Source organism: Myxine glutinosa, chromosome 4 (genome assembly GCF_964187855.1).
Source record: "Myxine glutinosa chromosome 4, kmMyxGlut1.1, whole genome shotgun sequence".
Classification (NCBI taxonomy): Eukaryota; Metazoa; Chordata; class Myxini; order Myxiniformes; family Myxinidae; genus Myxine; species Myxine glutinosa.
In genome coordinates, this window is record NC_136264.1 from 77,546,967 (window position 1) to 77,574,906 (window position 27,940).

The 27,940-nt window shown below is 48.1% G+C and overlaps 8 protein-coding genes across 8 annotated transcripts; 5 read left to right on the plus strand and 3 right to left on the minus strand.

Annotated features, from left to right (window-relative positions):
• The first annotated feature begins 53 nt into the window (after positions 1-53).
• LOC137426202 (histone H3-like) lies at positions 54-7,104 on the plus strand. The gene is made up of 2 exons (XM_068114892.2): positions 54-118; positions 6,735-7,104. The coding sequence occupies exons 1-2, from the start codon at positions 54-56 to the stop codon at positions 7,102-7,104; spliced, it is 435 nt and encodes a 144-aa protein (XP_067970993.2).
• Positions 7,105-12,699: 5,595 nt separating this feature from the next.
• LOC137426201 (histone H4) lies at positions 12,700-13,011 on the minus strand. The gene has a single exon (XM_078775157.1). The coding sequence runs from the start codon at positions 13,009-13,011 to the stop codon at positions 12,700-12,702; it is 312 nt and encodes a 103-aa protein (XP_078631283.1).
• A 3,417-nt stretch (positions 13,012-16,428) lies between these two features.
• LOC144888142 (histone H2A-like) lies at positions 16,429-16,803 on the plus strand. Its single transcript, XM_078776026.1, has one exon. The coding sequence runs from the start codon at positions 16,429-16,431 to the stop codon at positions 16,801-16,803; it is 375 nt and encodes a 124-aa protein (XP_078632152.1).
• Positions 16,804-19,308: 2,505 nt separating this feature from the next.
• LOC137425904 (histone H4-like) lies at positions 19,309-19,620 on the plus strand. The gene has a single exon (XM_068114629.2). The coding sequence runs from the start codon at positions 19,309-19,311 to the stop codon at positions 19,618-19,620; it is 312 nt and encodes a 103-aa protein (XP_067970730.1).
• A 554-nt stretch (positions 19,621-20,174) lies between these two features.
• LOC137425903 (histone H3) lies at positions 20,175-20,585 on the minus strand. The gene has a single exon (XM_068114628.2). It carries the CDS (start codon positions 20,583-20,585, stop codon positions 20,175-20,177), a length of 411 nt encoding a protein of 136 aa, XP_067970729.2.
• A 2,116-nt stretch (positions 20,586-22,701) lies between these two features.
• Positions 22,702-23,564, plus strand: LOC137424894 (histone H2B 1/2-like). Its single transcript, XM_068112776.2, has one exon. It carries the CDS (start codon positions 22,759-22,761, stop codon positions 23,137-23,139), a length of 381 nt encoding a protein of 126 aa, XP_067968877.1. The 5' UTR covers positions 22,702-22,758; the 3' UTR covers positions 23,140-23,564.
• A 610-nt stretch (positions 23,565-24,174) lies between these two features.
• On the minus strand, positions 24,175-25,559 carry LOC144891539 (histone H4). Its single transcript, XM_078775158.1, has one exon. It carries the CDS (start codon positions 24,484-24,486, stop codon positions 24,175-24,177), a length of 312 nt encoding a protein of 103 aa, XP_078631284.1. The 5' UTR covers positions 24,487-25,559.
• A 1,423-nt stretch (positions 25,560-26,982) lies between these two features.
• LOC144891541 (histone H2A type 1-like) lies at positions 26,983-27,357 on the plus strand. The gene has a single exon (XM_078775160.1). It carries the CDS (start codon positions 26,983-26,985, stop codon positions 27,355-27,357), a length of 375 nt encoding a protein of 124 aa, XP_078631286.1.
• The last annotated feature ends 583 nt before the right edge of the window (positions 27,358-27,940 follow it).

The following is a 27,940-nucleotide window of genomic DNA, read 5'->3' on the forward strand; positions in this document are numbered from 1 at the left end:
CATGGGATGATAATGAACTTTGCACTTGATGCACAATAACCTGGAAAACAACAATGCGTGAGAGTGGGGTCATCGCAGGTGTCTCCGCGTTGGCTTTTTCCAGCCTTAACAGTTCAAGGTGCGCAAGGAATTTAGTTGACCCAGCAGGTGTCCATTCGGTCCGTCATTCTTGCACCTCACCAACACCATATCAAAAATGAGAATTTTTTTTATACCAGTTGTTTCTTTCCGGGGGTGGGGGGAGGGGGAAGATTTTCTTTGCGGGGTTGGGGGAGGGGGGAGATTTTCTTTGCGGGGTTGGGGGAGGGGGGAGATTTTCTTTGCGGGGTTGGGGGAGGGGGGAGATTTTCTTTGCGGGGTTGGGGGAGGGGAGGGACTTATTCTTTCCGAAGACGGCTCTTTTGTGAGAAACACCACAACGACCAGACACCACCTCTTGACGAGCGAGACCCCCTCCCTCCCCCCCTTCTCCGACAGCCAACAATCCGCAATGGTGTTCACAATGACCCATCCTTGCTCAAGCGACCAAGAAGTTCTGCAAATATCCCTAGACGTCTCGATCTACATTATTTCCGGGTACTTCTCTAATTCCGATTTAGACGAATCTTGGAGGATCTCGCGAGATCACGGCGAGGTCACGTCTTTTCGAAGCTGTCTCATGCGCTCACGCTTTCGAAGCTAAGTGATTTTTCTCAATTGTGTTTTTGTCGAGACTGTATCTATCTTTCGGTGTATGTACCTACAGCGTATCTTTTGGAAAATTTTCGGTGCTAATTTTTCGTACATGTATACACAATCGTCGGTTAATGGTATCGAGTATTCTGTGGCCTAGTTCTCGTAGGCTTGGCTACCGTACCGTCTCCGACCTTGTGGTTTTGTTTTTCTCTTAGCGATTCGTCGAATCCGCTGCAATTATTTTCGTTCACTGTTTCGTCCCAGTCGTTCACCCCGAACCTCCTTGTTTAATATCTGTACTCACAAGAAAAAAAAAAAAACCCCAAAAAATATTTCCTTCCCAGGTCTTATTCGTTTATTTGTTGTTCTTATTTGTTCGTTCGTTCTTCGTACGCGATCACGTGGTTATAAATGTATAATCTCTCCCCTGAACAACTATTTTCTCTCATATATTATAACACCCTTTTCTTCTTTTCCTACAAAAGGATGCTTTCGTCTTGCTCACCAAATCTATTCATTCCAAAAAATATATATAATACCATCTCTTACAGTTCCTCCTTTCTACATTCCCTAAACTATCCAGAACTCCACCCCTCCTTCAGTGTCCTCAAACGTATTTTTGACTCGAAGGTCTCAAACTCATTTTGCAAAAAATGTTCGTTTCCCATGAATCGTACACTTTCTAAAATCCAATCTCACCCCTCCCCTCCAAATCTTCCCCATCATCCCTCCCCTTCAAAACTTGCCCATCACCCCTCCCCTCCAAATCCACCCCCTTGCCCCTCCCCTCCAAATCTTCCCCATCACCCATCTCTTTCAAATATTCCCCCTTGCCCCTCCCCTCAAAATCTTCCCCATCACCCATCTCTTTCAAATCTTCCCCCTTGCCCCTTCCCTCCCCTCCCTCCTAAACTCCCCCCACACCCCTCCCCTCCGAGACTCTCCCTCGCTCCTCCCCTCCTAGACTCCCCTCTCAACCCTCCTCAAAGCATCCTCCCTGCTTCTTCCCCCTTCCAACTTTCACCTTCATCTCCCCCAACCTTCTGCCTCGCTCTTCCCCCTCCTCAAATAACAACTCACTGTGCCTCACCCAATCTCCATCAAACCTTTTGTCCACCCCATTCTTCCCTTTCTCCAAGCTATTCTGAAATCTCTGAAATCTCTGACACACCTTCAACAGCTCTCCCTACCTCTTCCTCCTCTTCCACATCTTACCCTACCCCTCCCCCCCCCTGTTCTGGACCCGATGCTCCCCCTTCCTCTTCATTAACGGTATGGACCTCAAACATCCGGGGCCTCCGCTCAAACTTGACTGATCTCTCCATACAGGTTGCTTCTGACAAACCAGATGTGATCTGCTTAACAGAAACTTTCCTCCTTCATGATGTCTCTGATGCCTTGGTATCTCTCCCAGGTTACTCCCTCCTCCGGTATGATAGACCTGAGCCTCGTCCTGGAGGTGGGGTTGCTATCTTTATAAAAAAACTCTCTTCCTCACTCGCCCTCCACTGCCCTCTCTCCACCTCACCCCCAGGAATACCTTTGGCTACGGCTTCCCCTTCGCTCCCACCTTTTGTTCATATGTGTGTTGTACCGTCCACCAAACAGCGATGACTCCATCTACATCTCGCTGTCTGATAATATGGACCAACTTCTATCTACCCATCCCAACTCTCTCTTCCTCATATGTGGTGATTTAAATTGTCACCATGCCAGTTGGCTGGGTGTGGGTACCTCTCTCACCAGCCACGGCTCTTCAGCAAAGGACTTCTGCGACTCACTGGGACTGACACAATCTGTCAATTTCCCGACCCGGATCTCAGTCAACGGAGCATCTTCTCTTCTGGATTTGGTTATGACAAACTTCCCTGAAAATGTCTGCTGCTCTTCTTCTGCTCCAATCGGCTCATCTGATCATGTGCTTGTCAAAGTGGACATCTCTCTGACCATTCTCAGAGAGCCTCCTCAGCGTCGACGAGTCTGGCATTTCACTCAGGCCAACTGGCACAGTCTTCAAGCAGCCATCAATCATCTGGACTGCTCTCCCATCTCTACCGCCTCTGACATCAACTCATCCTGGGAATTCTTTCAAAGTAAATTGCTCTCTCTCATGCACAGATTTATCCCATCTCGTCTTCAGTTGTCATACCCTTCCTCCCGTCCATGGTACACGGAATCTTGTGACTTTTAGGGTGACTTTTAGGGTGATTTTTAGGGTGACATAGTCACAATTTCGGTCTTCGAGGCCGGCCGATAGGCACAATGTGACCAGAAGGGACGAGGTTCTCCTGACCACGTGGCCCTCGACTTGGTGGGGTTTGTCCGCACAATGTGGGCGCTTCCAGGATAACTTTAGCCGAGGAGCGTTTGGGCGCCCCGGTCTGATACTGCTGCCCACGCGCAGAACAACTTGTGAGTGCACGTGGGTCCCGGCGGTCCCACTGGCCTAGCGCTACCATGTTTAGACAGCGAACTCCGTCACCGTGCACCGGCACCTACTCCCGGAAGTTTGAGAGAATAGCGGCGCCAGGCACGGTAGGACACCCGCGGAGCCCCGGCAGACCAGGGACGCACGAGCCTACGCGTTAGCGTGCTACGGCGGAATCAACGGCTTCGGCCAAGGCCGGGCCGATATTCGGCCCGGTCGCACCGGAAATGGACTGGTTCGACGCCCGCGCTGGAGAGGTCGCGGGCGACTGAGATGTATTAACAAATTAATTAATTAATTTGAGACGTCCGATTTCTAGTGTTTGGAAATTTGGAAGAGCTTGACCCTAGCCTTTCCCTTGCGAGGGCAAGGAGGAACTTAACACTTGACACTTAAGCTTAGTTTGAAGTACCCCCTGCCAGCGCTCACGGTGGGATGGCAGGGCAACCCGACTGGTGAGGCTGTTGCCCTGAAACAACTTGCTTTCGTCTCCTGGAAAGCAAATCCAACGGAAGGAAATCTCATTTCCTTTCACAAAGCCCGAAACAAGTGTGTGTCCACCCTCAGGAGAGCCAGGAAACAATATCTCACCGTTCTCAAGACCGAACTCTCTTGTCTGTCTCCCTCTTCCAAATCCTGGTGGCGTCTGGTCAAATCTGTTTCTGGTGTTTGTTCCCCCTCCATCCCCTCCCTCACCTCAAACGGCTTAACGGCTGACTCCGCACGTGAAAAAGCTGAATGCCTCAACTCTGTGTTTGCCTCTAAATCTTGTGTCCCAAACCCATCCCTCTCTGTACCCACCATACCCAGTCGTACCCAGCTGCTCCTGGACTCTGTGTCCTTTCCTCCTGACAAGGTGGAAAAGTTTCTGTCAACCCTCGACTCTGATTCTGCAACTGGTCCTGACGGCATCAGCCCACGGGTCCTAAAATCATGTTCTTCTGCTCTTTCACTCCCTCTTTCTGTTCTCTTCACCCTCTCCTTTGCTCAAGGTCATCTGCCATCTGCTTGGAAATCAGCCAACATCACCGCTTTGCACAAAAAAGGTGCAAAAACAGATCCCAGCAACTACAGACCAATCAGCCTTCTCCCAATTATCAGCAAAGTCATGGAATCCATCATTGCTTCAGATATTAAATCTTTCCTCTTCTCCAATGGCTTGATCTCTGATCATCAATTTGGTTTCAGACCTGGTCACTCTACTCTGGACATGCTGCTTCTGCTTTCTCAACAATGGATGGAGGTCCTCAATGCCAAACAGGAAATTAGAGCTGTCTCCCTTGACATTTCACGTGCCTTCGATACGGTCTGGCACCCTGCTCTGCTCACCAAACTCTCCTCCTTTGGTATCCATGGAAATCTCCACGCATGGCTGGCGGGCTTCCTCTCTGGGCGTAGTCAACGTGTGGCCCTGAATGGGTTTCTCTCATCTCCTCTTCCTGTTCAGGCTGGAGTTCCCCAAGGTAGTGTTCTGGGCCCTGTGCTTTTCCTGGTCTTCATCAATGATCTCTCTGACTCTCTTGAAAATCCTCTCTATCTCTTTGCTGACGACTCTACTCTCTGTCGCTCCATTCCTCATCCCTCAGATCGGCAGACTGTAGCCTCCTCACTCTCTGCAGACCTGGACAAAATCACAGACTGGGCAAACAAATGGAACATGTCTTTCAATCCTGATAAATCTCACACTCTTACGATGTCTCTCCGAAAAGACCGACTGGAAAACCCTCCCATCCACTTTCTGAATAATCCTCTCCAAGAAGTTCTGTCACTCAAGCTTTTGGGTCTCACTATTTGCCATGATCTTTCCTGGGAAAACCACATTTCAATTCTGGCCTCCAAAGCCAGTCGCCGACTGGGCATCCTCCGTCGTGTGGAGTCCTTCCTTGACACACCTGAGCTCCTCACCACATACAAGGCTTTCATCCGCAGCTCTATGGAATACTGCTCTCCCCTCTGGTCTGGTGCTCCTGCCTCACACCTAGCCCGTCTTCACGCTGTTGAAACCAAAGCGTTCAGAATCATTGGAATCTCCCGCGATGAAGCTAACTCCAAGGGCCTTTCACTCACTCACTGCAGGCAGGTTGGTGGTCTTTCCGTTTTCTACCGACTCCTCTCTGGCCTTGCCCCCCCAGCCCTCTCTGGGCTCTGTCCCCCAAATATTCCTACAGGTCGCACAAGATCTGCCTGCAACCCTCTTATGGTTAAACTGCTAAAATCAAGACTTTCTGCTCACCTTCACTCCTTCATTCCTCTTTTCTCCCGCCTCTGGAACAAACTCCTTCACTCTCTTCAATCCCACTCTACCCTCCAGGTCTTTAAAACAGCTGTTCACCACCATCTCTTATCCTCCCCCATCCAAAACCTTGATCTTTTGTACCCCCGCTAATTTCGGTCCCCATGTGTTTTTTACCTCTCCCCCCCCCCCCTCCCCTTCCGCCGCCTCCTGCCCCCAAGCCCTCTCCCTCCCACACTTCTCCCTGCTCTCAAATGTTGTGGTTGTGTGCTTCCCCTTCTCTCCCCATCTTGGCTTCCGCTCCCTCTTTTGTATATTTTGTTTGTCTGGTTGATTTGTTTGTGAAATAAATGTTAGCTCTTTCACGAGCCTCGATTCAGTATACAAAAAATAAAAAATAAAAATGCAGTTTCTGCTGCCACGACCTTTCCGGAGCGACCATTCCACACATTAACAACTGAGTTAAGACCCTTGCCTTATTACCGTTTGATCTCCCCTCTTCTTTACTCTCAAGTTCTGCACAAATCCATTCTGACAGATAAATGCACAAAAAGGGATTTGTAGGTATCGAGTTTTGTGGACGGTGGATGACGCTCTCCTCGTGTCCTCAAACAGACCGACGAGGGAGGTCAAAATGTCGCCGGCAACGCCATCAGATCGGAGCTCTGGAAACCAAATAATTTAATCTCCTGCTTGTGTTCGGCGATGGAATTACCATTCTGCAGGGTTTGCGCAATTGCACGTTCGTCTTTCAAGCAAGCTTTTGTAACGTCCATTTTCTGTTTCTCGATTCATTGACAAATGTGCGGTTCCTGCAATATCGCAATAATGTTTTATTTACAAATAACGTACAACGACTGTAATATAATAAAAAATGTCGTTCCGTCCCACCAAGACAAACTACCCAATTTTGAAATGGAATAGTGAGTGGAGTTGTGAATTTTTTTATATTACGGGACACAAACGGAAATATCGGCAAGGATTTGCCTTTTGTTTCTTCACGTTCACGGAAGCGCTGAACAGGCCCAAAGGAGCTCAGGATAGATATTGGTGGGAGAAACGCGCAAGGGAAGGCGGACGAAGCTTTCCCTTACGGAGGGGATCACATCGGGCTCAGATTTGAGCCAATGGAGAGGGGAGAATGAACTTTCAACCAATGGATGGAGCGTGAGGTGGGGCTTAATTCTTCAGCGAATGGGAATGGGTTTGAGGCAGCCAGTAGCAAACGTGAAAAATATGCCAGCCAATAGCGAACGGCGGAAGCGTCTCGCGGCGCAAATAAAATCAGACCGCGCATTTCTCAGCTTATACCTCATTTCATTCGCTGGTGTTTTGTTTTGTGTTGATATTTGCCGGTCACGATGGCTCGAACGAAGCAAACCGCCCGTAAATCGACAGGTTAGCTCCCCGAAAGCAGTTGGCGACAAAGGCGGCACGGAAAAGTGCTCCAGCCACCGGTGGCGTGAAAAAGCCGCATCGTTACCGTCCAGGAACTGTGGCGCTGCACGAGATCCGGCGCTACCAAAAGTCCACGGAGCTGCTCATTCGCAAGCTGCCGTTTCAGCGCCTCGTCCGTGAAATCGCACAGGATTTCAAGACAGATTTGCGATTCCAGAGCTCCGCAGTGATGGCGCTGCAGGAGGCGAGCGAGGCCGACCTCGTTGGGCTATTTGAGGACACTAATTTGTGCGCGATTCACGCCAAACGTGTCACCATCATGCCCAAGGACATCCAGCTGGCACGACGTATCCGCGGGGAGCGAGCTTAACCCACTCGTCCAAGGTCTTGTGCACACCTTCCGCACCACACCACCCAACGGCTCTTTTCAGAGCCACCACACCTTTCTTGAGAGTGTAATCGACCTTTCACCGAACTCGCCACCTATCTCTACCTTTTGTGCATGTATAATGTGTATATGGGTGGGAAGGAAATACGTTTCGTGATTCCCTTTTTTTGAAGACTGACAGGGAAACGTTGCACAAGACAGTGGAGTTTCGCTGTCTTCAGGGAATGGGGTTTCACAATGTGTTACATATTTATGTGAATGTATGTGAATTACCATTCAGGTCTTTGCTTATCCATGTGTAATAGATTAAGGGTTGTTGTGGTTGGAGGGTCAGGAGCCCTTCTGAAAAGCGTCCGGAAACGGAAGTGACCGGAAACGGAAGAGGAAAAAGACACGAGGAAGAAAGCGACGAGTAGTATTCTTCCTCGCCCCGCTCCGACAAAAGAGGGGATCGACCTTGCGCTGCGTGGAAAAGCGGCGTTCCGAAGCCCGTCTGGCGAGAGGAGTTACCGGGACGTGTACCTACCCGGTGGAGACGTCAAGTTGACGTGGGGCCGTGCATCGACCCCGCGTCTGGCACCGTTCGCGGCACCGTCTCAACAGACGCGTACAGGTCGCCCGTTGGGGCCTAACACGCCTTGCAAGCGGCGTGGGGCTTTTGGCTTGCTTTACCGCACCCGCTTCGCGTGGCCACGAGGGCCTGCAGCCGCGGTGCCTGGTACGATACCTGCCCGGTGGAAACACGTCCACCCGGGGTTCGTTCAACCGCCCGAGTGCGGCGACGCCGACCAGCATCTTGGTCAGGAGGGGCCCAGAGACATTGTGAGGGGCAGAGACCAAAAGGGGGTCGTGAGTACAGAAGTGGACACACATATATAAGATGGCCATCTTAATCATATAGGGAATTGATTGTGGATTGGGAATTGTTGATGGTTGTTTGTGGTTGATTGCTCGGGGAATATATCCGTGATTGTATCCTTGAAATTGTATGATATCCTTACCCTGGAAATATATCATTGAACATCAGTTTCTCTTGGGTGGAATTCATAGGGATTGCGTTGCGAAAGCGCATAGATAAGACTACTTTCTGGCGAAGGTCCTCTCACGGTCCGGGGGTCACCGAGACCAGGTCGTCACCGAGGGGACCACGTAACAGAATTGGGGGCTCGTCCAAATTACGATTTGCGGATTCGCAATTGGGTCTACGTCCGGGATCTAAAAGAGTATTTGTATAAAATAATAAAATAATATTGTTATTAATTAAAATTTATTAATTAAGTATTAATTGGTAAATTTTTGGGGAAATTGGGGTAAAGTCTTGGGTGAAGGTTAACAGGTGTTAACGATAGTCACCATGGCGTTTGTGGCACAGAACTTTGCGGTAACACCGAGTGAGGCACAGTTCCGAGCGTTACTAAAGTCGGACCTCTTGAAATTGGCCAAACATTTTAACTTGGAGGTCCGAACTAATTTGAGGAAGGCAGAGTTGCAGGCCACGGTGATACAATCTATGGTGGGATTAGGAACATGGGACGAGTTAGCCTGGGAGTGGCTACCCGAAGAACCAGAAGACGTTGAGCTCCGGAAACTGGAGTTGCAATTACGGAGCCAGGAACGGATCAAAGAAGAAGAAAGGAAAGCAGAAAAGGAAAGAGCAGAAGAAGAAAGGAAAGCAGAAGAGAGGAGAGAAGAGAAACAAGCAGAGGAAAGGAGAGTGGCACGAGAACTCCAGGAAAGGTTAAAAGAAGAAGAAAGGAAAGCAGAAGAGAGGAGAGAAGAGAAACAAGCAGAGGAAAGGAGAGTGGAACGAGAACTCCAGGAAAGGTTAGCAGAAGAAGAAAGGAAAGCAGAAAAGGAAAGAGCAGAAGAAGAAAGGAAAGCAGAAAAGGAAAGAGCAGAAGAAGAAAGGAAAGCAGAAAAGGAAAGATCAGAAGAGGAAAGGAAAGCAGAAGAGAGAAGAGAAGAGAAGCAAGCAGAGGAAAGGAGAGTGGAACGAGAACTCCAGGAAAGGTTAGAAGGGAGAAAAGCAGAGGAGAGGAGAGCTGCAAGGGACCTCGAAGCAGAGGAGAGAAAAGCGGAAAGGGAATTAAAGGAACGTGACATGGAGCTTCAGCAAGAAATCAAATTCAAGGAGCTGGAGTTAATGAGAGAACGGGGAGAGGCACCACCCTTGCTGACGGGGTCGACACCTAACCAGAAAACCTGGGATGTGGGCAGACATGTGAGGCTGGTTCCACCGTTCAGTCAAAAGGAAGTCGCGAAATTTTTTCCACACTTTGAGAAAGTGGCTCGACAATTAAACTGGCCGGAGGAGGCCTGGACCATACTCGTGCAAAGTGTGCTGGTGGGGAAAGCTCAGGAAATTTATTCGGCGCTACCAATGGACCAATGTGCAGATTATGAGGTACTGAAGAAGCACATCCTCAAAGCCTATGAGTTGGTTCCGGAGGCTTACAGGCAAAAATTCAGGAATGCCAGGAAGAGGGAGAGTGAGACCCATGTGGAGTTTGCCAGAGTGAAAGAAAACATGTTTGATCGGTGGTGTGAGTCAAAAGGAGTCGGGAAAGACTTCGAAACATTGCGGGACTTGATCCTGGTGGAGGAATTCCAGCAGTGTGTCCACGAGGACACCAAAGTGTACCTGCAGGAAAAGAAAGTACCAAAGTTGTGGGACGCAGCCACCATGGCGGATGATTATGCCTTAACCCACCGAATAGGGGTCCACAAACCTAACTCCTCGCCTAGACTTCAGCAGGGGAGTTATGGAACACCTGGTGTGGAGAACGACCTTACATGGCGGCGGCCTCGAGATGATTATGGGGACAACTATGATACCCCACCTGTTCGAAATCAGAGGGATGCGGGCCCAAGACAAACTTATAGTTCGGGGGGCCCGAGGCAGACCACGAGTTTTTCCTCCGGGCCTACTTGCGCTTTTTGCAAGAAACCTGGACACTTGATGTCCAGTTGTTACCGCATGAACAAGGAAGACCCAGAGCGGAGTCTGACTATTACGACTCCAAATGCAATGGCCATTGTGAGAAATCGCCATCAAAAGGGTTACCAACCATTTATTTCAGAGGGGTTTGTGTCACGGGATGGAGCCTCGACTAACCGGAGACCGGTTAGGATATTGAGGGACACAGGGGCACATCAATCTTTAATGCTTGAAGGCATTTTGCCATGGTCCGAGGAGACGGCAACGGGGAATAGTGTTCGTTTACAGGGGATCGGGGGCGGTGTTAGTGCTCCACTTCATGTCATCCATTTGGAGTCCGATTTGGTGTCAGGACCGGTCACCGTCGGTTTACAAGCCACGCTTCCTGTAGAGGGTGTCTCTGTGGTTATCGGGAATGATTTGGCCGGGGGTCAAGTTTATGGTAACCTGAGGGTTGGTAAAGAGCCCAGCAGGGAAAATAACACCACACCAGCTCGGGATGGCGACAAAAGTGCCAAGTTATTTGGAGGGGGACTGAACTTCAAAACAGAGGAAGAAGTTCTGACCTCTGTCTTCAACAGATATGGGCCGCTGGTGGAAGTGCGGTTGGTAAGAGACTGGGAAACGCAACAGTCAAGAGGGTTCAGCTTTGTCACGTTTGCCAGCACAAAAGACGCCAGAGAGGCAGAGAAGAATTGGAATGGCAAGGATTTGGAGGGTCGGACCATAACAGTAGGGAAGGCATTTCGTAGGCGTCGAGAGGTCTACAGGAGAGGACAACTGGGCGGTAGTTTTGGTGGTGGCCGCAATCAATATTATTATGGAGGCTCCCTGAGTTACGGCCGCTCCCGAAGGAAGGATTGGCAAAGTAGTGGCCGAGAAGGAGACCGCTATTCATGGGACTACAGGGACAAGTGGTCCCACCCTAATTATTAGGGAAGTTCTGAGAAGTTGAAGCACTGAATGCGGCGGAGCCGCCGAGCCAAGATTCCTACACGGATTAACCGTGAACGCCGTTCCTAAAGGCGTCCATGCAGTGAACTTTCATGCACGGACTAACCGTGAACTCCACGTTCCTCAAGGCGCCCATGTAGTGAATACTCGGCTTGGCCTCCCGGAAAAAGTGCTATCGAGTTGCTTAACTTTGGATCTTTGATCAACCCCTTAACCTTCATTCACAAGAAACTGACGGTCAAAGTCAGAGGGTCATGAGATGGAGTTTGATTTGGCAGGGACAATGTCGTTGCTGGTGCTTAGTCCAGAGGGAGTAATCTGGAGGGGGTGTGGTGAAATGTTGGTTGCTTTATTTTTAAGTGATAACTGTGCCCGGGGGGAACTGATAATGTGGGGGGGTTGAGTTATCTGGTTTGTTTCTCCAAATTGGCCGGCAAAGAAAGTTTTCGCTGGGTTCAAACTTTCTTTCTTGAAGGGGGGGAGTGTTACATATTTATGTGAATGTATGTGAATTACCATTCAGGTCTTTGCTTATCCATGTGTAATAGATTAAGGGTTGTTGTGGTTGGAGGGTCAGGAGCCCTTCTGAGCAGCGTCCGGAAACGGAAGTGACCGGAAACGGAAGAGGAAAAAGACACGAGGAAGAAAGCGACGAGTAGTATTCTTCCTCGCCCCGCTCCGACAAAAGAGGGGATCGACCTTGCGCTGCGTGGAAAAGCGGCGTTCCGAAGCCCGTCTGGCGAGAGGAGATACCGGGACGTGTACCTACCCGGTGGAGACGTCAAGTTGACGTGGGGCCGTGCATCGACCCCGCGTCTGGCACCGTTCGCGGCACTGTCTAAACAGACGCGTACAGGTCGCCCGTTGGGGCCTAACACGCCTTGCAAGCGGCATGGGGCTTTTGGCTTGCTTAACCGCACCCGCTTCGCGTGGCCACGAGGGCCTGCAGCCGCGGTGCCTGGTACGATACCTGCCCGGTGGAAACACGTCCACCCAGGGTTCGTTCAACCGCCTGAGTGCGGCGACGCCGACCAGCATCTTGGTCAGGAGGGGCCCAGAGACATTGTGAGGGGCAGAGACCAAAAGGGGGTCGTGAGTACAGAAGTGGACACACATATATAAGATGGCCATCTTAATCATATAGGGAATTGATTGTGGATTGGGAATTGTTGATGGTTGTTTGTGGTTGATTGCTCGGGGAATATATCCGTGATTGTATCCTTGAAATTGTATGATATCCTTACCCTGGAAATATATCATTGAACATCAGTTTCTCTTGGGTGGAATTCATAGGGATTGCGTTGCGAAAGCGCATAGATAAGACTACTTTCTGGCGAAGGTCCTCTCACGGTCCGGGGGTCACCGAGACCAGGTAGTCACCGAGGGGACCACGTAACAAATGTTTCAATGAAACCATAGGATTGATGTGACAATTGTTGGGGATCATGTGTCGTGTCGCTTGCAAGGTGGTTCATGTTAAAATACACATTTTTCATTTTAACCATAACATGTATTTGACCCGTTCATCTCCACAAACCCAAAATAATATGAACCCTGCTATCATTGCATTTGTGGTGCCAAAGAATAGAGAGTTCAAGTCGCCTGAAGCTCCTTCATGAACGAGGTGGTGGCTTTGAAAAGAGCCGTTTTGTTGTTGAAGATGTTGAACACCACCCCCAGAATGTTTAACCACCGAAACCGTATAGCGTACGGCCCTGGCGCTTCAAAGCGTACACCACATCCATGGCAGTAACGGTCTTGCGCTTGGCGTGCTCCGTGTAGGTAACAGCATCGCGGATCACATTTTCCAGGAACACCTTGAGAACTCCACGGGTTTCTTCGTAGATGAGACCCGAGATGCGCTTTACCCCACCACGGCGAGCAAGGCGACGAATAGCAGGCTTCGTGATTCCCTGGATGTTATCTCGCAGAACCTTACGATGACGTTTAGCACCTCCTTTGCCAAGACCTTTTCCACCTTTCCCACGTCCAGACATAACCACACCGTTTGATTCCAAACCCAAATAAGCTAAAGGAGGAACGTTCGCGTGTTTATATGGATGATTGTGGTTCTGAGGCTTTATATTTGTGGCGAGGTCGACGTTGTCATTTGCCCTTTAACCTTTGCACTTTGCCTCCCATATTTAATTATTTCCTTGAGAAGAAAGGGTGCCTGCTTGGTTATTTCTACCACGTCCGCGCGTGTGCTCTTTGCCTTTTCCCCTCTTGCTGCGCGTGCGCACGTTGTCCTCACGCTTTCACAATGTCCAACTGCACTCGCTCTTGTGGTCCCTTCGCTTTCGCTCAAAGAAACACAGAATCTTGTCAAATGAGGGTGAAGTTAGGCAGTAATTTACGACGATTTCATTCTGAACACAACTGCAGAACTTTGTCAAAACAAACAACAAACGCAAACGTCCCCGAAGTTATAAATACGCTGCAAAGGTATCAAGTATTATGGAAGGATCGATATTTGCATGATCGATATTTCAATTTTAAATTTCAAGAGAATTTAATACGACCCTTTTTGCCGGACTTTAACCTTGTTGAACCACCGTCCATTGTAAATGTCATTTAATTAAGGTTCAAACAATGAATTCTCGTGACGTTCAACCAGTAAACAGCACAACATTTCGCTGTTATCACGAAGCTTTACTTTAACGCGTGAAAGATCTTTGAAGTTGCTGCATGGAAGACCTTGCACCTCTCTTGGACGACAGGGGATTAATTCAACCAGTCAAGTAAGTGTCAATGAGATGTCACAACAGTTTCGTTTACAACACCTGGATGCATCCAGAACATCACACGAAACACGACACAAGAACATGGGAGAAACCGGGTCGACGATTTTATTCGCGTTTGGATTTAATAAAACGTTCGAAGCATTGCTTACACCCGTTTGCTGTTGGTAACCAAGTATATTCACATTTGTGATGGTCCATGCCAAGATGACCTCGACACAAACCTCCAAAAAGGGTTTTTTTCCTGTTTGTTTCATTGCCTTGCAAAGGTGGATGAAGACAGGTGCACATTTCACCATGAACTTTGTGAGGTTTAAGTCGGGTCAAAGAAAATATTTCACTCTTGAAAAACAGTTTCTGAGCAGAGAAACCCCTTGGGCGAAGCCCGAGAACGTGTTCGAGTAAGCAATGTTCTGTCAAAGCAGATCGTCCATCTGCCGTGTCGGGCCGTGGAATGCGGCGAAAGGGCCAGATGTTAGAAAAGATGCTTCTCTCCGTTTGCCGGGATGTTCTTGTACCTGAAACGATTGTTCGCATTGCGCATGGAGTTATCGTTCATGTGAATAACAAAGCTCAAAGTGACGCAGGAAACACAAACGGATACGGTGAACGACCCCAGCGTTTCTGAACGCTGACGTTGATTTCTACCACGTCCGCTTCTTCACGCCATCACGATAACAGGCGACGTGATAATGCAACACTTTATTTGTGAAACACTGAACTTCTTTTTGGATCTTAGTGTTACTTGTCATACTCTTGTCAGTGGAAAATGGCGGAGTCTGTTGCTGTTTCAGTAGCACCTTCAACTTCGCCCCCGTCTCTCAAGCGAAGGAAGAATAAACCTGGCGCTTCCAAGACCCCGAAGAAGACTGACGGCACCCTTTCGGAAAAGATCATCAAGGTGGTGGGATCGAGCAAGGAGCGAAATGGTACGTCGCTTGTCGCCTTGAAAAAGGCCCTGGGGGCAGATGGCTACAATCTCCATCGGAATTCCGTTCGTATCAATTCGGCTGTGAAGAGTCTCGTTGCAAGTGGAAATTTTGTGCAGACCAAGGGAACGGGCGCTGCCGGCTCTTTCAAATTGAACAAGGAAAAGAGTGCCAAAGTGAAGAAGAGCACCAGTCCAAGATGAGTTGTGAAGACCACAATCAAGTCTAAAGCGGCAAAGAAAGCGACCAAAAAGCCAGCTGTGAAGAAGGTGGTGCGGAAGGTATCTCCCAAGAAACCGAAAAGATCTATCGCCGCCTCTTCGAAGCGATTCAGTAAGTCGCCTGCAAAGGTGAAGAAAAACGTGAAGAAGGTTCTGCCGAAGACCAAGGGAAATACAAAGACGACGAAACCAAAGGCCAAGCTTGCAACCAAGGGGTTGAAGAACAAGAAGGCGACGCTCAAAAAGAAGTGAGAAGAAGGGAAGACGAGAGAGTCGAGGTGAAGTTTCTCTTGTTCCTCCTCGTCTCACTCGCCCAAAACCCACAACGGCTCTTTTCAGAGCCACCACCTCGTTCACCTGAAAGGAGCTGATCCGATGGTTCATAAAAACTACGTGCAGACATAACAGATTTAACCTTTGTATGCATTATTTGATGAAGTGGTTTGTGAAAGCTTAAAAAACAAGAGCACAAGGTTCAAATTATTTGCAAGACCAACAAAAGTTGTTCCATATTCATTCATAACTTATTTATATCAAACAATGACCAAAGAAAAGCAAGTCACGTGACGAAACGTGCAATGTTGTTAAATATGCAATATTCAAAGTGTGTCATCACGACTACCATTACTTAGTATTTACCAAATTACTAATTTCTAAGATCACTTAGTAATTGACCCATTTGCTCCAATGTACAGGAACAATGTCCGACCAAGAAATGAAACTTGCCCCATTTGACATTGACACACGTCGTTGACCATCCCCGTTTACCTGTAAACCCAGTGCCTCGTGTCTGGAAAAGCTCGTACATTGCACGATTCTTCGTCCTTCCTTTGCACTAAGTTTCCTCATTCGGAATCCAAATACAAAGTGCTCGCAGTATTTATGAACCGTACACTGTACACAGAACCATCCTGAAGCCCCGTCCCGATCCACCCAGCACCCCCTGTCTAGTTCATCAAATCAATTCTCTGGGTCTTTATCTTTTCCCAGTCTTTGTTAAAAACAAAACAAAATGCTTCATAAAACACGTCTCTGCGTCTCTTTCTGACCAGTGTACACAATACACACACAAAAGGTCGTGACATGTGGCGAGTTCGGTGAATGGTCGATCACACTTTCAAGAAAGGTGTTGTGGCTCTGAAGTGAGCCGTTGGGTGGTGTGGTGCGGAAGCTGTGCACAAGACCTTGGACGAGCGACTTGAGGTCGCTCCCCGCGGATCCGTCGTGCCACCTTGGCGTGTCCTTGGGCACGATGGTGCACGTTTGGTGGGAATCGCCAAGGTTCAAAAGGTCAAGGTTCAAAAGGTAAAAGGTCAAAGTTCAAACGATTCTGTCTCATATGCAAATATTTGGATCATATAGAGTTTGGAGGCGGAGTACACAACCTGATGTACAGCCATTGGATGGACACAATGTGGGCGTGTACGAATCCTGGTCCAACTTCACCCTTAAAACAACTCAATTCGCACCATGACTTTCATTCACAGTGAGGTTGTTTAGATATCGGTTCATTGCGGCAAATCATGTCGGGACGTGGTAAAGGTGGTGGAAAGGCTCGTGCTAAGGCTAAGACTCGTTCTTCCCGTGCTGGGCTGCAGTTTCCCGTGGGCCGTGTCCACAGACATCTTCGCAAAGGCAACTACGCCAAGCGCGTCGGTGCCGGCGCTCCCGTCTATCTGGCGGCTGTGCTCGAGTACTTGTCTGCAGAGATCCTGGAGCTCGCCGGTAACGCTGCACGAGATAACAAGAAATCGCGCATTATTCCGCGTCATTTGCAGCTCGCCATCCGTAACGATGAGGAGCTGAACAAACTGCTGGGCGGGGTGACGATCGCGCAAGGTGGTGTACTGCCGAACATCCAGGCCGTGCTGCTCCCCAAGAAAAGTCAGGGCAAGTAAACGGCTCCGCCTCACAAGAGTTCACAGCTCTCCCACAACGGCTCTTTTCAGAGCCACTCAAACCTTTCCGAAAGCAGCATCAGCGATACACGATCCGTGTTTTACACAAAACTCTGCTGTGTGTTGAAAAACCCTGAAAAACCCTTTCTCGTTTCCTTTACATTTCAAAACCACATACAGAACTTTGAACTTTATGAATTTCACTTATTAATTTTCATTTTTTAATGCCCAATAATTATGAACTTTGCCCTTAGGCATCAATCATTCATGCATCTCGTCATCACAGAAGCCCCAATCATTGTCCGTCTTGTCGGGTAGATTTTGTCGTATTTTGACGACACAGAGAGTTGCAGCACAGTCACAGTGTGACACAAAAGAGCAGGAGTGAGTGTGTTCAAGGGTAGAAACAGAAAAGGAATAAAGCAAAAGGGGTTAGAGGAGGAGGGGTGGGGGCGGGGTGTGAGACTCAATAACTAAGAAAAAAGGGTGCTTGGGGTTATAAAAGGTACCTCTGCATTGGCATTTTCCAGTCTTTATTAACTGTTAAAGTTCTGAACAAAAATTTATTCTGACAGATTTGCATTCACAAACAAGGGGATGTTTATGGGTTCTGGAAGCGCCAGTTTTATTATTGTCTCGTTTGAGAAACGAGGTCGAAAGTGCTGTCGGAAGGGGAACAGTCTCCGCCATTTCATACTGAATAGAGTGAGGAGGAAGACGAGAATCCAAAATCAGTGCATTATTGTACAAACTACACATCGTCTCGCCACGCCGTCGATGTTATTGTGACGGGAGAAGCGGACGTGGTGGAAATAGACGTCGGCAATCGGAATCGGTGAGAAGTGTTCCTTTGTTTCCGTTTGTTTCTCGCTTCACTTTGAGCTCCGTAATTAACGTGAACGATACATCCATGCGCAATGCGCACAGCATTCCCAGGTACAAGCACATGCTGGTGAAAGGCGAGAAGCACATTTTCAATCCTCTGCACATTTCACCATCTTCCACGGGCCGACACTGCAGATGGAAGAGCTGCTTTGACACAATATTGCATTGCTTACTCGGTCGGATACGTTCTCGGGCTTCCCCCAAGGAGCTTCATTACTCAGGCTCATTTTCACGACGTGAATCGATTCTTGGACCAAACTTAAACGTTAAAATTTTCATTGTGAAATGTGCACCTGTCTGTAGCCATCTTTGCAAGGCAGTCAAGCAAACAAGAAGAAAATCAGCTTTTATGAGGCTCATGTTGATGTTGAGGCCACCTGAGCAATGCGCATGGACCAGCATGAGAGTGAAAATGCTTGGTCACGAACAGCACACGGCTCTAAACAATGCTTTGAATGTTTTTTTTCAATCGAAACGTCACAGTCATCGAGCTTGTATCGTGCTTCGTCTGATGTACCGTTTCCATCCCGGCCTTGTCAACGAAACTATTTCGATGTCTCATTCACAATGAGCTGCTCAAATTCATCACCTGTCGTCCAAGGTAGCGCAATGATGGAGAAACTTCAAGCATTCATTGTGTTTGAACCGCAATGAAATGACATTCGAAAGAGAAATTTTAAACGAGGCCACAATCGAGGGTTCAACGAGGTTATTGTTGGTTCGCGGACAAAACAAGTATTTTTACTTGACATCAAATCCAAACTGGCATCAAAATATCGTACGATGACTTGATGCTTTTGAAGCTTATTTCCAACTTCGGTAATGTGAGCGCGCGTTGTTATTTGCCAAAGTTCTACAGTTCAAGTTGTGTTCAGAATTAAATCGTCGTCAATTTTGCAAAACTTGAACCTCATTTGACAGGATTACGTGTTTACTTGAGTGAAAGCGATGGGATCGGAAAAGCCAGTGCAGTTGCAGATTGTCAAAACGAAAGGACGACGTGCGCATGCGCGGAAAGTGGGGTGAAAGGGTAAAGGGCACGAAGAGCACACGCGGACGTGGTAGAAATCACCAAAGGAAAACGCAGTGAAAATAATTAAATGTCGGAGGAATCGTGGAAGGGTCAAAGAGCAAATGGTAATATCGAGTTCCCACCAATAGAAAGCCTCAGTATCACCACCAAAAAGACACACGAACGCTCGTTTCGTTGATTCACCTTTGGATTCAACTCCCATCATCATGTCTGGACGTGGTAAAGGTGGAAAGGGTCGTGGAAAAGGAGGTGCTAAACGTCATCGCAAGGGACTGCATGATAACATCCAGGGAATCACAAAGCTGCAAGCTTATTAAAGATTATTGCATATTGTAAAATCGTAAGGACAACGTGCGCATGCGCGGCAGAGAGGTGCAAAGGGCACACGCGCGGACGTGGCAGAAATCACCAAGGCAGCACCCTTTCTCGTCGAGAAAATAATTAAATGGAGGAGGCAAAGTTTCAAGGTTGAGCAAATCGCAATATCGAGCTCCACCAATATGAAGCCTTGGTACCAACACCATCGGTATCGACACGCGTGTGCTCGTTCGTTTGGTTAAATTGGGGTTTTGTTCGAAACGCTCATTATGTCTGGACGTGGTAAAGGTGGAAAAGGTCTCGGTAAAGGTGGTGCGAAACGTCATCGCAAGGTACTGCGTGATAACATCCAGGAAATCACAAAACCTGCTATTCGTCGCCTTGCTCGTCGTGGTGGGGTAAAGCGCATCTCGGGTCTCATCTACGAGGAAACCCGTGGAGTTCTCAAGGTGTTCTTGGAAAATGTTATCCGCGATGCTGTTACCGCCACGGAGCACGCCAAGCGAAAGAACGTTACTGCCATGGATGTGGTGTACGCTTTGAAGCGCCAGGGCCGTACCCTCTACGGTTTCGGTGGTTAAACATTTTGGTGGTGGTGTTCAACAGCTACAACAAAACTGCTTTTCAGAACCACCAACTCGTTCATGAAAGAGCTTCAGGCGACTTGAACTTTGCTTTATGTATTATTTGGCACCAGAAATGCAATGTTGAGAGCAGGGTTTGTATTATTATTATTTTGGGTTTGAGGAGATGAACGGGTCAAATTATACATGTTATGGTTAAAATTTAAAAATGTGAATTTTAACATGAACCACCTTGCAAGCAACATTACACATGATCTCCAACAATTGTCACTTCTCAATCCTGTGGTTTCATTGAAACATTGTGAAACCCCATTCCCTGAAGACAGCCAACCACCACTATTGTTCAACATTTCCCTCTCTGTCTTCATAAAAAAGTCAAAACAAAACGTATTTCCTCCAGGCCCGTATACACATTATATACACACAAAATGCAGTGATAGGTGGAGTTTGGTGAAAGGTCGATTACACTTTCAAGAAAGGTGTTGTGGCTCTGAAAAGAGCCGTTGGGTGGTGTGGTGCGGAAGGTGTGCACAAGACCTTGGACGAGCGGGTTAAGCTCGCTCCCCGCGGATACGTCGTGCCAGCTGGATGTCCTTGGGCATGATGGTGACACGTTTGGCGTGAATCGCGCACAAATTAGTGTCCTCAAACAGCCCAACGAGGTAGGCCTCGCTCGCCTCCTGCAGCGCCATCACTGCGGAGCTCTGGAATCGCAAATCGGTCTTGAAATCCTGTGCGATTTCACGGACGAGGCGCTGAAACGGCAGCTTGCGAATGAGCAGCTCCGTGGACTTTTGGTAGCGCCGGATCTCGCGCAGCGCCACAGTTCCTGGACGGTAACGATGCGGCTTTTTCACGCCACCGGTGGCTGGAGCACTTTTCCGCGCCGCCTTTGTCGCCAACTGTTTTCGGGGAGCTTTTCCACCTGTCGATTTGCGGGCGGTTTGCTTCGTACGAGCCATCGTGACAATAACACAAAATTGAAAAACAACTTTTTCACCAAACGCCAACAATGCGATTAAAACTGCGCTGTGCACCTTTATTTATGTCGGGAGACCCTTGCGCCGCTTTGCATTTGGCTTTTGGCTTCCACGATTTTCACGTTTGCTATTGGCTGCCACATTTTCACGTTTGCTATTGGCTGCCTCAAAACCATTCCCATTCGCTGAAGAATTAAGCCCCACCTCACGCTCCATCCATTGGTCGAAACTTCATTCTCCCCTTTCCATTGGCTAAAATCTGAGCCCGATGTGATCCGCTCCGCGAGGGAAAGCTCCGTCCGCCTTCCCTTGCTCGTTTCTCCCACCAATATCTATCCTGAGCTCCTTTGGGCCTGTTCAGCGCTTCCGTTAACGGGAAGAAGCAAAAAGCAAATCCTAGCCGAATATTTCCATGTGTGTACCGTGATATAAAAAAATTCACTCACGAATCGATTTCAAAATTGGGTAGTTTGTCGAGGTGGGACGGAACTACATTTTTATTATATTACAGTCGTTGTACGTTATTTGTAAATAAAACATTATTGCGATATTGCAGGAACCGCACATTTTCAATGAATCGAGAAACAGAAAATGGACGTTACAAAAGCTTGCTTGAAAGACGAACGTGCAATTGCGCAAACCCCGCAGAATGGTAATTCCATCGCCGAACACAAGCAGGAGATTAAATTATTTTGTTTCCAGAGCTCCGATCTGATGGCGTTGCCGGCGACATTTTGACCTCCCTCGTCGGTCTGTCTGAGGACACGAGGATAGCGTCATCCACAGTCCACAAAACTCGATACCTACAAATCCCTTTTTGTGCATTTATCTGTCAGAATGGATTTGTGCAGAACTTGAGAGTAAAGACGAGGGGAGATCAAACGGTAATAAGGCAAGGGTCTTTCACTCAGTTGTTAATGTGTGGAATGGTCGCTCCGGAAAGGTCGTCGCAGCAGAAACTACATTCGTCTAAATCGGAATGAGATAAGTACCCGGAAATAATGTAGATCGAGAGGTTGAGGGATATTTGCAGAACTTCTTGGTCGCTTGAGCAAGGATGTGTGATTGAACAGAACATCATTGCGGATTGTTGGCTGTGGGAGTGGGGGGGGGAGGGAGGAGGGTCTCGCTCGTCAAGAGGTGGTGTATGGTCGATGTGGTGTTTCTCACAAAAGAGCCATCTTCGGAAAGAATAAGTCCCTCCCCTCCCCCAACCCCGCAAAGAAAATCTCCCCCCTCCCCCAACCCCGCAAAGAAAATCTCCCCCCTCCCCCAACCCCGCAAAGAAAATCTCCCCCCTCCCCCAACCCCGCAAAGAAAATCTCCCCCCTCCCCCAACCCCGCAAATAAAATCTCCCCCCTCCCCCAACCACGCAAAGAAAATCTCCCCCCTCCCCCAACCCCGCAAAGAAAATCTCCCCCCTCCCCCAACCCCGCAAAGAAAATCTCCCCCCTCCCCCAACCCCGCAAAGAAAATCTCCCCCCTCCCCCAACCCCGCAAAGAAAATCTCCCCCCTCCCCCAACCCCCCAAAGAAAATCCCCCCCTCCCCCAACCCCGCAAAGAAAATCTCCCCCCTCCCCCAACCCCGGAAAACTGGTATAAAAAAATATTCTCATTTTTGATATAAATTGATTTGGTGTTGATGAGGTGCAAGACTGACGGACCGAATGGACACCTGCTGGGTCTAAATTCCTTGCGCACCTTGAACTGTCAAGGCTGGAAAAACCCAACGCGGAGACACCTGCGATGACCCCACTCTCACGCATTGTTGTTTTCCAGGTTATTGTTCCACATCAAGTGCAAACTTCATTATCATCCCATGTTCTCTATTTGGTTTGGAAGTGCCAGAACGCCATGATTTGTACACAAAAAGAGAAATCCAAATAACTTTACTGAATTTCATGCGAAGGTGACGAATTTGGTTCATTTGAAGGGAAACTCGGATCAAGAAAGACACACGCCCACTTTTCATCTAACCAATGACTGAGCATCAGGTTGTGTCCTCCACCTCGAAACGCTCTGTGATCCACATATTTGCATATGAAGCCTTTATAAGAGGGAATCGTTCACACTCGTCTTCTTATTCTTTCTCTTTCTCCGTCGATTATTATTTGGTTGCGTCGCTCTCGTTTTTTTTTTTTTCTCTACTCGTCATGCCTGCGGATCATCCCAAGCAAGAGGCAGCAAAGAAGGGTTCGAAGAAAGCCGTTTCTAAAGCGACTCGGAAGGGTCCCGGTAAACGGCGTCATCGCAGAAAGGAAAGCTACGCCATTTACATCTACAAGGTGCTGAAACAAGTTCACCCCGATACGGGTGTTTCTTCCAAAGCGATGAGCATCATGAATTCCTTCGTTAACGACATCTTTGAGCGCATCGCATCCGAAGCATCTCGTCTGGCGCATTACAACAAGCGCTCCACCATCACATCGCGGGAGATCCAGACGGCAGTGCGTCTGCTCCTTCCCGGGGAGTTGGCCAAGCACGCCGTGTCCGAAGGTACAAAGGCCGTGACCAAGTACACCAGCTCCAAGTGAGCTCGGACTCGTTTCTCGAGTTCATCCCCAAACGGCTCTTTTCAGAGCCACTCAATGTTTCTTTAATGGAGTGCGACTTTTCCTCTTCGTGTATCCTTGGTGAAAGAACCACGTGATGTTATATGTAACGAGAAATGTGGTTCATATTAATATGCAGGTCAGGTAATCATCAGCGTTATACTGAAGTAAAGAGTAGTCCTGTTAAAACTTCCTATTATTCCGTGGATAGGGTTGGTATTTGTCATAACGACTTGGAACATAATTTATTGTGAGGTGGGTATGTTTGTTGGATAGTCAGGATCAAATTTGATGAGGACCAACGTTTGTTCAATCTGCTCCTATCGATATTATAAAAGGAGCCGTGTCTGTCTTTGTTGTTATAACTTGAGACGGATTAACAGATTTCAATAAATCCAACGACGGTGGATTGGGGTAACTCCTGGGTGTTTGTGATCCAAAAAAGAAATACCTTTTTTATGGGTACCTGGACACGCGTGTCAAATATGCAAATGCCAACACGGAGCTCGGAGAGCAGGATCTCCCAGTAGTCCTTTTTTATTTATTTCCCCATAGATTAGCCAACGCAGCAGAGATTGGTATTGCCGTCAGCGAAGAGACGGGTCTTCTATTCTCGAATATCTGAACTGATGGGGCAGTTACCACGAACTCAGAAAATCTATTTATTCCATTTCTCAGTTACTCTTCGCCCGAAACAGCTTTCGTCGAGCCATGTAACTGTTCTCCGGAAACAACTTTCAGTTGAGAGCGTGGCCTCTAATTGCACGAAACATCACTGCAACAAAGTGCTCGGGACCATTGGCTTTTAAGCCTCGAATAATCTTTCAGACTTCAATATCTGCCCGTTTCACCTCGTGAAAATCAAAGTAATAAACAGAGCTGTCTCCATTGCATTTCTGGTGCCACAGAATACATGATAAAGTTCAAGACGCCTGAAGCTCTTTCATGAATGAGTTGGTGGCTCTGAAAAGAGCCGTTTTGTTGTTGTAGGTGTTGATGTTACCACCACCAAGATGTTTAACCACCGAAACCGTAGAGGGTACGGCCCTGGCGCTTCAAAGCGTACACCACATCCATGGCAGTAACGGTCTTTCGCTTGGCGTGCTCCGTGTAGGTAACAGCATCGCGGATAACATTTTCCAGGAACACCTTGAGAACTCCACGGGTTTCCTCGTAGATGAGACCCGAGATGCGCTTTACACCACCACGACGAGCAAGGCGACGAATAGCAGGTTTTGTGATTCCCTGGATGTTATCACGCAGTACCTTGCGATGACGTTTCGCACCTCCTTTACCGAGACCCTTTCCACCTTTACCACGACCAGACATGCCGACGCAGTTGGACTGATCACTGAAGTCAGAATAAACGAAACGCCAAACGTTCGTGTCTATATCTATATGGTGGTGGTACAGAGGTTTTCCATTGGTGGGAAACTCGACATTAGCATTTGCTCTTTGACCCTTCCACTTTGACTACTTCATTAAATTATTTTCTCCGGGAAAAGGGTTTGTTCCTGAACGAGTTGGTCATCGTTTGTTGTTGGAACGTTTGTTCCTTTCGCCTCTCTTTCCGCGCATGCGCACTGCGTCCTTTCGCTTTGACAATCTGCAACTGCACTGCCTTTTACGATCTCTTCGCTTTCACCCAAGTAAACACGGGATCCTGTCAAATGAGGAGAGTCATTAACAAATGGAATGGTCTCCCTGGAAAGGTATTGGCAGCATAAACAACAAAGTTTAAATTGTCACTGATCACAAGTTCTGGGCCCCGTGCTGTTTCTGGTCTTCATCAATGATCTCTCTGACTCTCTCGAAAATCCTCTCTATCTCTTTGCTGATGACTCCACTCTCTGCCGCTCCATTCCTCTTCCCTCAGATCGGCAGTCTGCTGCCTCCTCACTCTCTGAAGACCTGGACAAAATCACAGACTGGTCAAACAAGTGGAACATGTCTTTCAATCCTGACAAATCTCACACTCTTACTATGTCTCTCCGAAAAGATCGACTGGACAACCCTCCCATCTACTTTCTCAACAATCCTCTCCAAGAAGTTCTGTCGCTCAAGATTTTGGGTCTCACTATCTGCCATGATCTTTCTTGGGAAAACCACATTTCCAAGCTGGCCTCCAAAGCCAGTCGCCGACTGGGCATCCTCCGTCGTGCGAAGTCCTTCCTCGGCACACCTGAGCTCCTCACCACATACAAGGCTTTCATCCGCAGCTCAATGGAATACTGTTCTCCCCTATGGGCCGGTGCTCCTGCCTCACACCTAGCTCGGCTTCACACTGTTGAAACCAAAGCTTTCAGAATTATTGGAATCTCCCGCGATGAAGCTATCTCTGAGGGCCTTTCACTCACTCACCGCAGGCAGGTAGGTGGTCTTTCTGTCTTCTACCGACTCCTCTCCGGCCTTGCACCCCCAGCTCTCTCTGTGCTCTGTCCCCCAAATATTCCTACAGGTCGCACAAGATCTGCCAGCAACCCTCTGATGGTTAAACTGCCGAAATCTCGGCTCTCTGCTCACCTTCACTCTTTCATTCCTCTTTTCTCCCGCCTATGGAACAAACTCCCTCACTCCCTTCAATCCCACTCCTCCCTCCAGGTCTTTAAAACAGCTGTTCACCACCATCTCTTATCTTCCCCCATCCAAAACCTTGATCTTTTCTACCCCCGCTAATTCACCCCAGATCCACCTTGTTTGAAATTCCAACTTCTTTCCTGGAAGTCCTGGCAGTGTCCATATGTTTTATACCTCTCCCACCACCCCATTCCCATGCCCCCCCCCCCCCCCAAAGCCCTCGCCCTCTCTCAGATCTCTCGATGTCTCCATGTCTCTCGGTCCCTGCTCTCAAATGTTGTGTTTGTGTCCTTCCCCCTCTCTCCCCATCTTATCTACCGCTCCCGATGTTATATGTTTTATGTGTCGGTTTGTCTTTCTGTGTGATTAATATTCGCTCTTTCACGAGCCTCGATCTTGTATACAAAAAAAAAAAAAAAAAAAAAATACTTGGAAATATTGCAGATCGAGGGGTGTAAGGATAAAAAAAGCAGGAGTTTTATGGAACTTGAGCAGGGATGGATGATTGTGTGCATGTGAGTAGTGTTGTCTGTGGGGTTATCGTTGGCTGAAGGGATGGTGTGTGTTTGTTGTTGAGTTTCTCACCCATTAACCAGGTTCGCCCACTCCCCCGGAAAGAAAAACAACCCCACAAGGTTTTGTGGTCTTCCCCTTTTTCCCCCCATTTCCTTGGGGTAATTGTGCAACAAATCTGGTGAAAAACGGATGTTTGAAACAGTAAGTTTCCGAGCTGGATTTCAATTTTGTGCGATTGCCAGGCAGACAGAGTAAAATTATTCTCTCACTCCTCTCGGTACATGTGCGATTGGGACACATTCAGAACCAGTATATGGAAAAACGGCAAATTTGCCTTTTGATTCAAATAAAAAAATGTAACATTCAATTTAAAGAAGTTGTTTCTCGATAATGCAGCAAGAGTACAACCTCATTGTTTCGCTTTGCGTGTACAACTTAACTACTGAAGCCTGAATCGAAATCTACTTACAAATAAAACTGACAAACAATTCTGTATTTTAAATGCTGCAAAGTGCAAAGTGCAAAGGATTGTCTTTTCAGGTTATCATATGCAAATATGTGGATCACAGAGAGTTTGGAGGCGGAGTACACAACCTGATGTTCAGCCATTGGATGGATAAAATGTGGGCGTGTGTGATTCCTGATCCGACTTTGCCCTTAAAACAACTCAATTCACACCATGACGTTCAGTCACATTGAGGTTATTGAGATATCGGTTCTTGTCTACAAATCATGTCGGGACGTGGTAAAGGTGGTGGAAAGACTCGTGCTAAGGCTAAGACTCGGTCTTCCCGTGCTGGGCTGCAGTTTCCCGTGGGTCGTGTCCACAGACATCTTCGCAAAGGCAACTACGCCAAGCGCGTCGGTGCCGGCGCTCCCGTCTATCTGGCGGCTGTGCTCGAGTACTTGTCTGCAGAGATCCTGGAGCTCGCCGGTAACGCTGCACGAGATAACAAGAAATCGCGCATCATCCCGCGTCATTTGCAGCTCGCCATCCGCAACGATGAGGAGCTGAACAAACTGCTGGGCGGGGTGACGATCGCGCAAGGTGGTGTACTGCCGAACATCCAGGCCGTGCTGCTCCCCAAGAAAAGCCAGGGCAAGTAAACGGCTCCGCCTCACAAGAGTTCTTCAGCTCTCCCACAACGGCTCTTTTCAGAGCCACTCAAACCTTTCCGAAAGCAGTTTCAACGATACACGATCCGTGTTTTGCACCAAACTCTGCTGTGTTGAAAAACCTTAAACGGTCCTTTCTTGTTAACTTTACACTTCAAATGCACACGCGCAATAATTATGAACTTTGTATTTACTACACATGCATCTTGTCATCACAGAAGCCCCAATCATTGTCCGTCGAATCCAGTGTAGATATCATAGTATTGTGACGATACAGAGTAGCAGGATAGTTTGATAGAAAAGAGTGAGAGTGTGTTCAAGGGGAGAGGACAATTGGGGAAAAAAGCTGCAAACAAACGAAATGAAAGAGCAAGCAGGGGAATGTTGGGGTGAAACAGAAAAGGAACAAAACCAAACAGCAACGAGCAAAGAAAAAGGGGTTACAGAGGAGGAGGGGGGAGTTGAGACTCACAATAACTTAGAAAAACGGGTGCTGAGGGTTATAAAAGGTGCCTCTGCATTGGCATTTTCCAGTCTTTATTAACTGTTAAAGTTTTCAAGAAAAATTAATTCT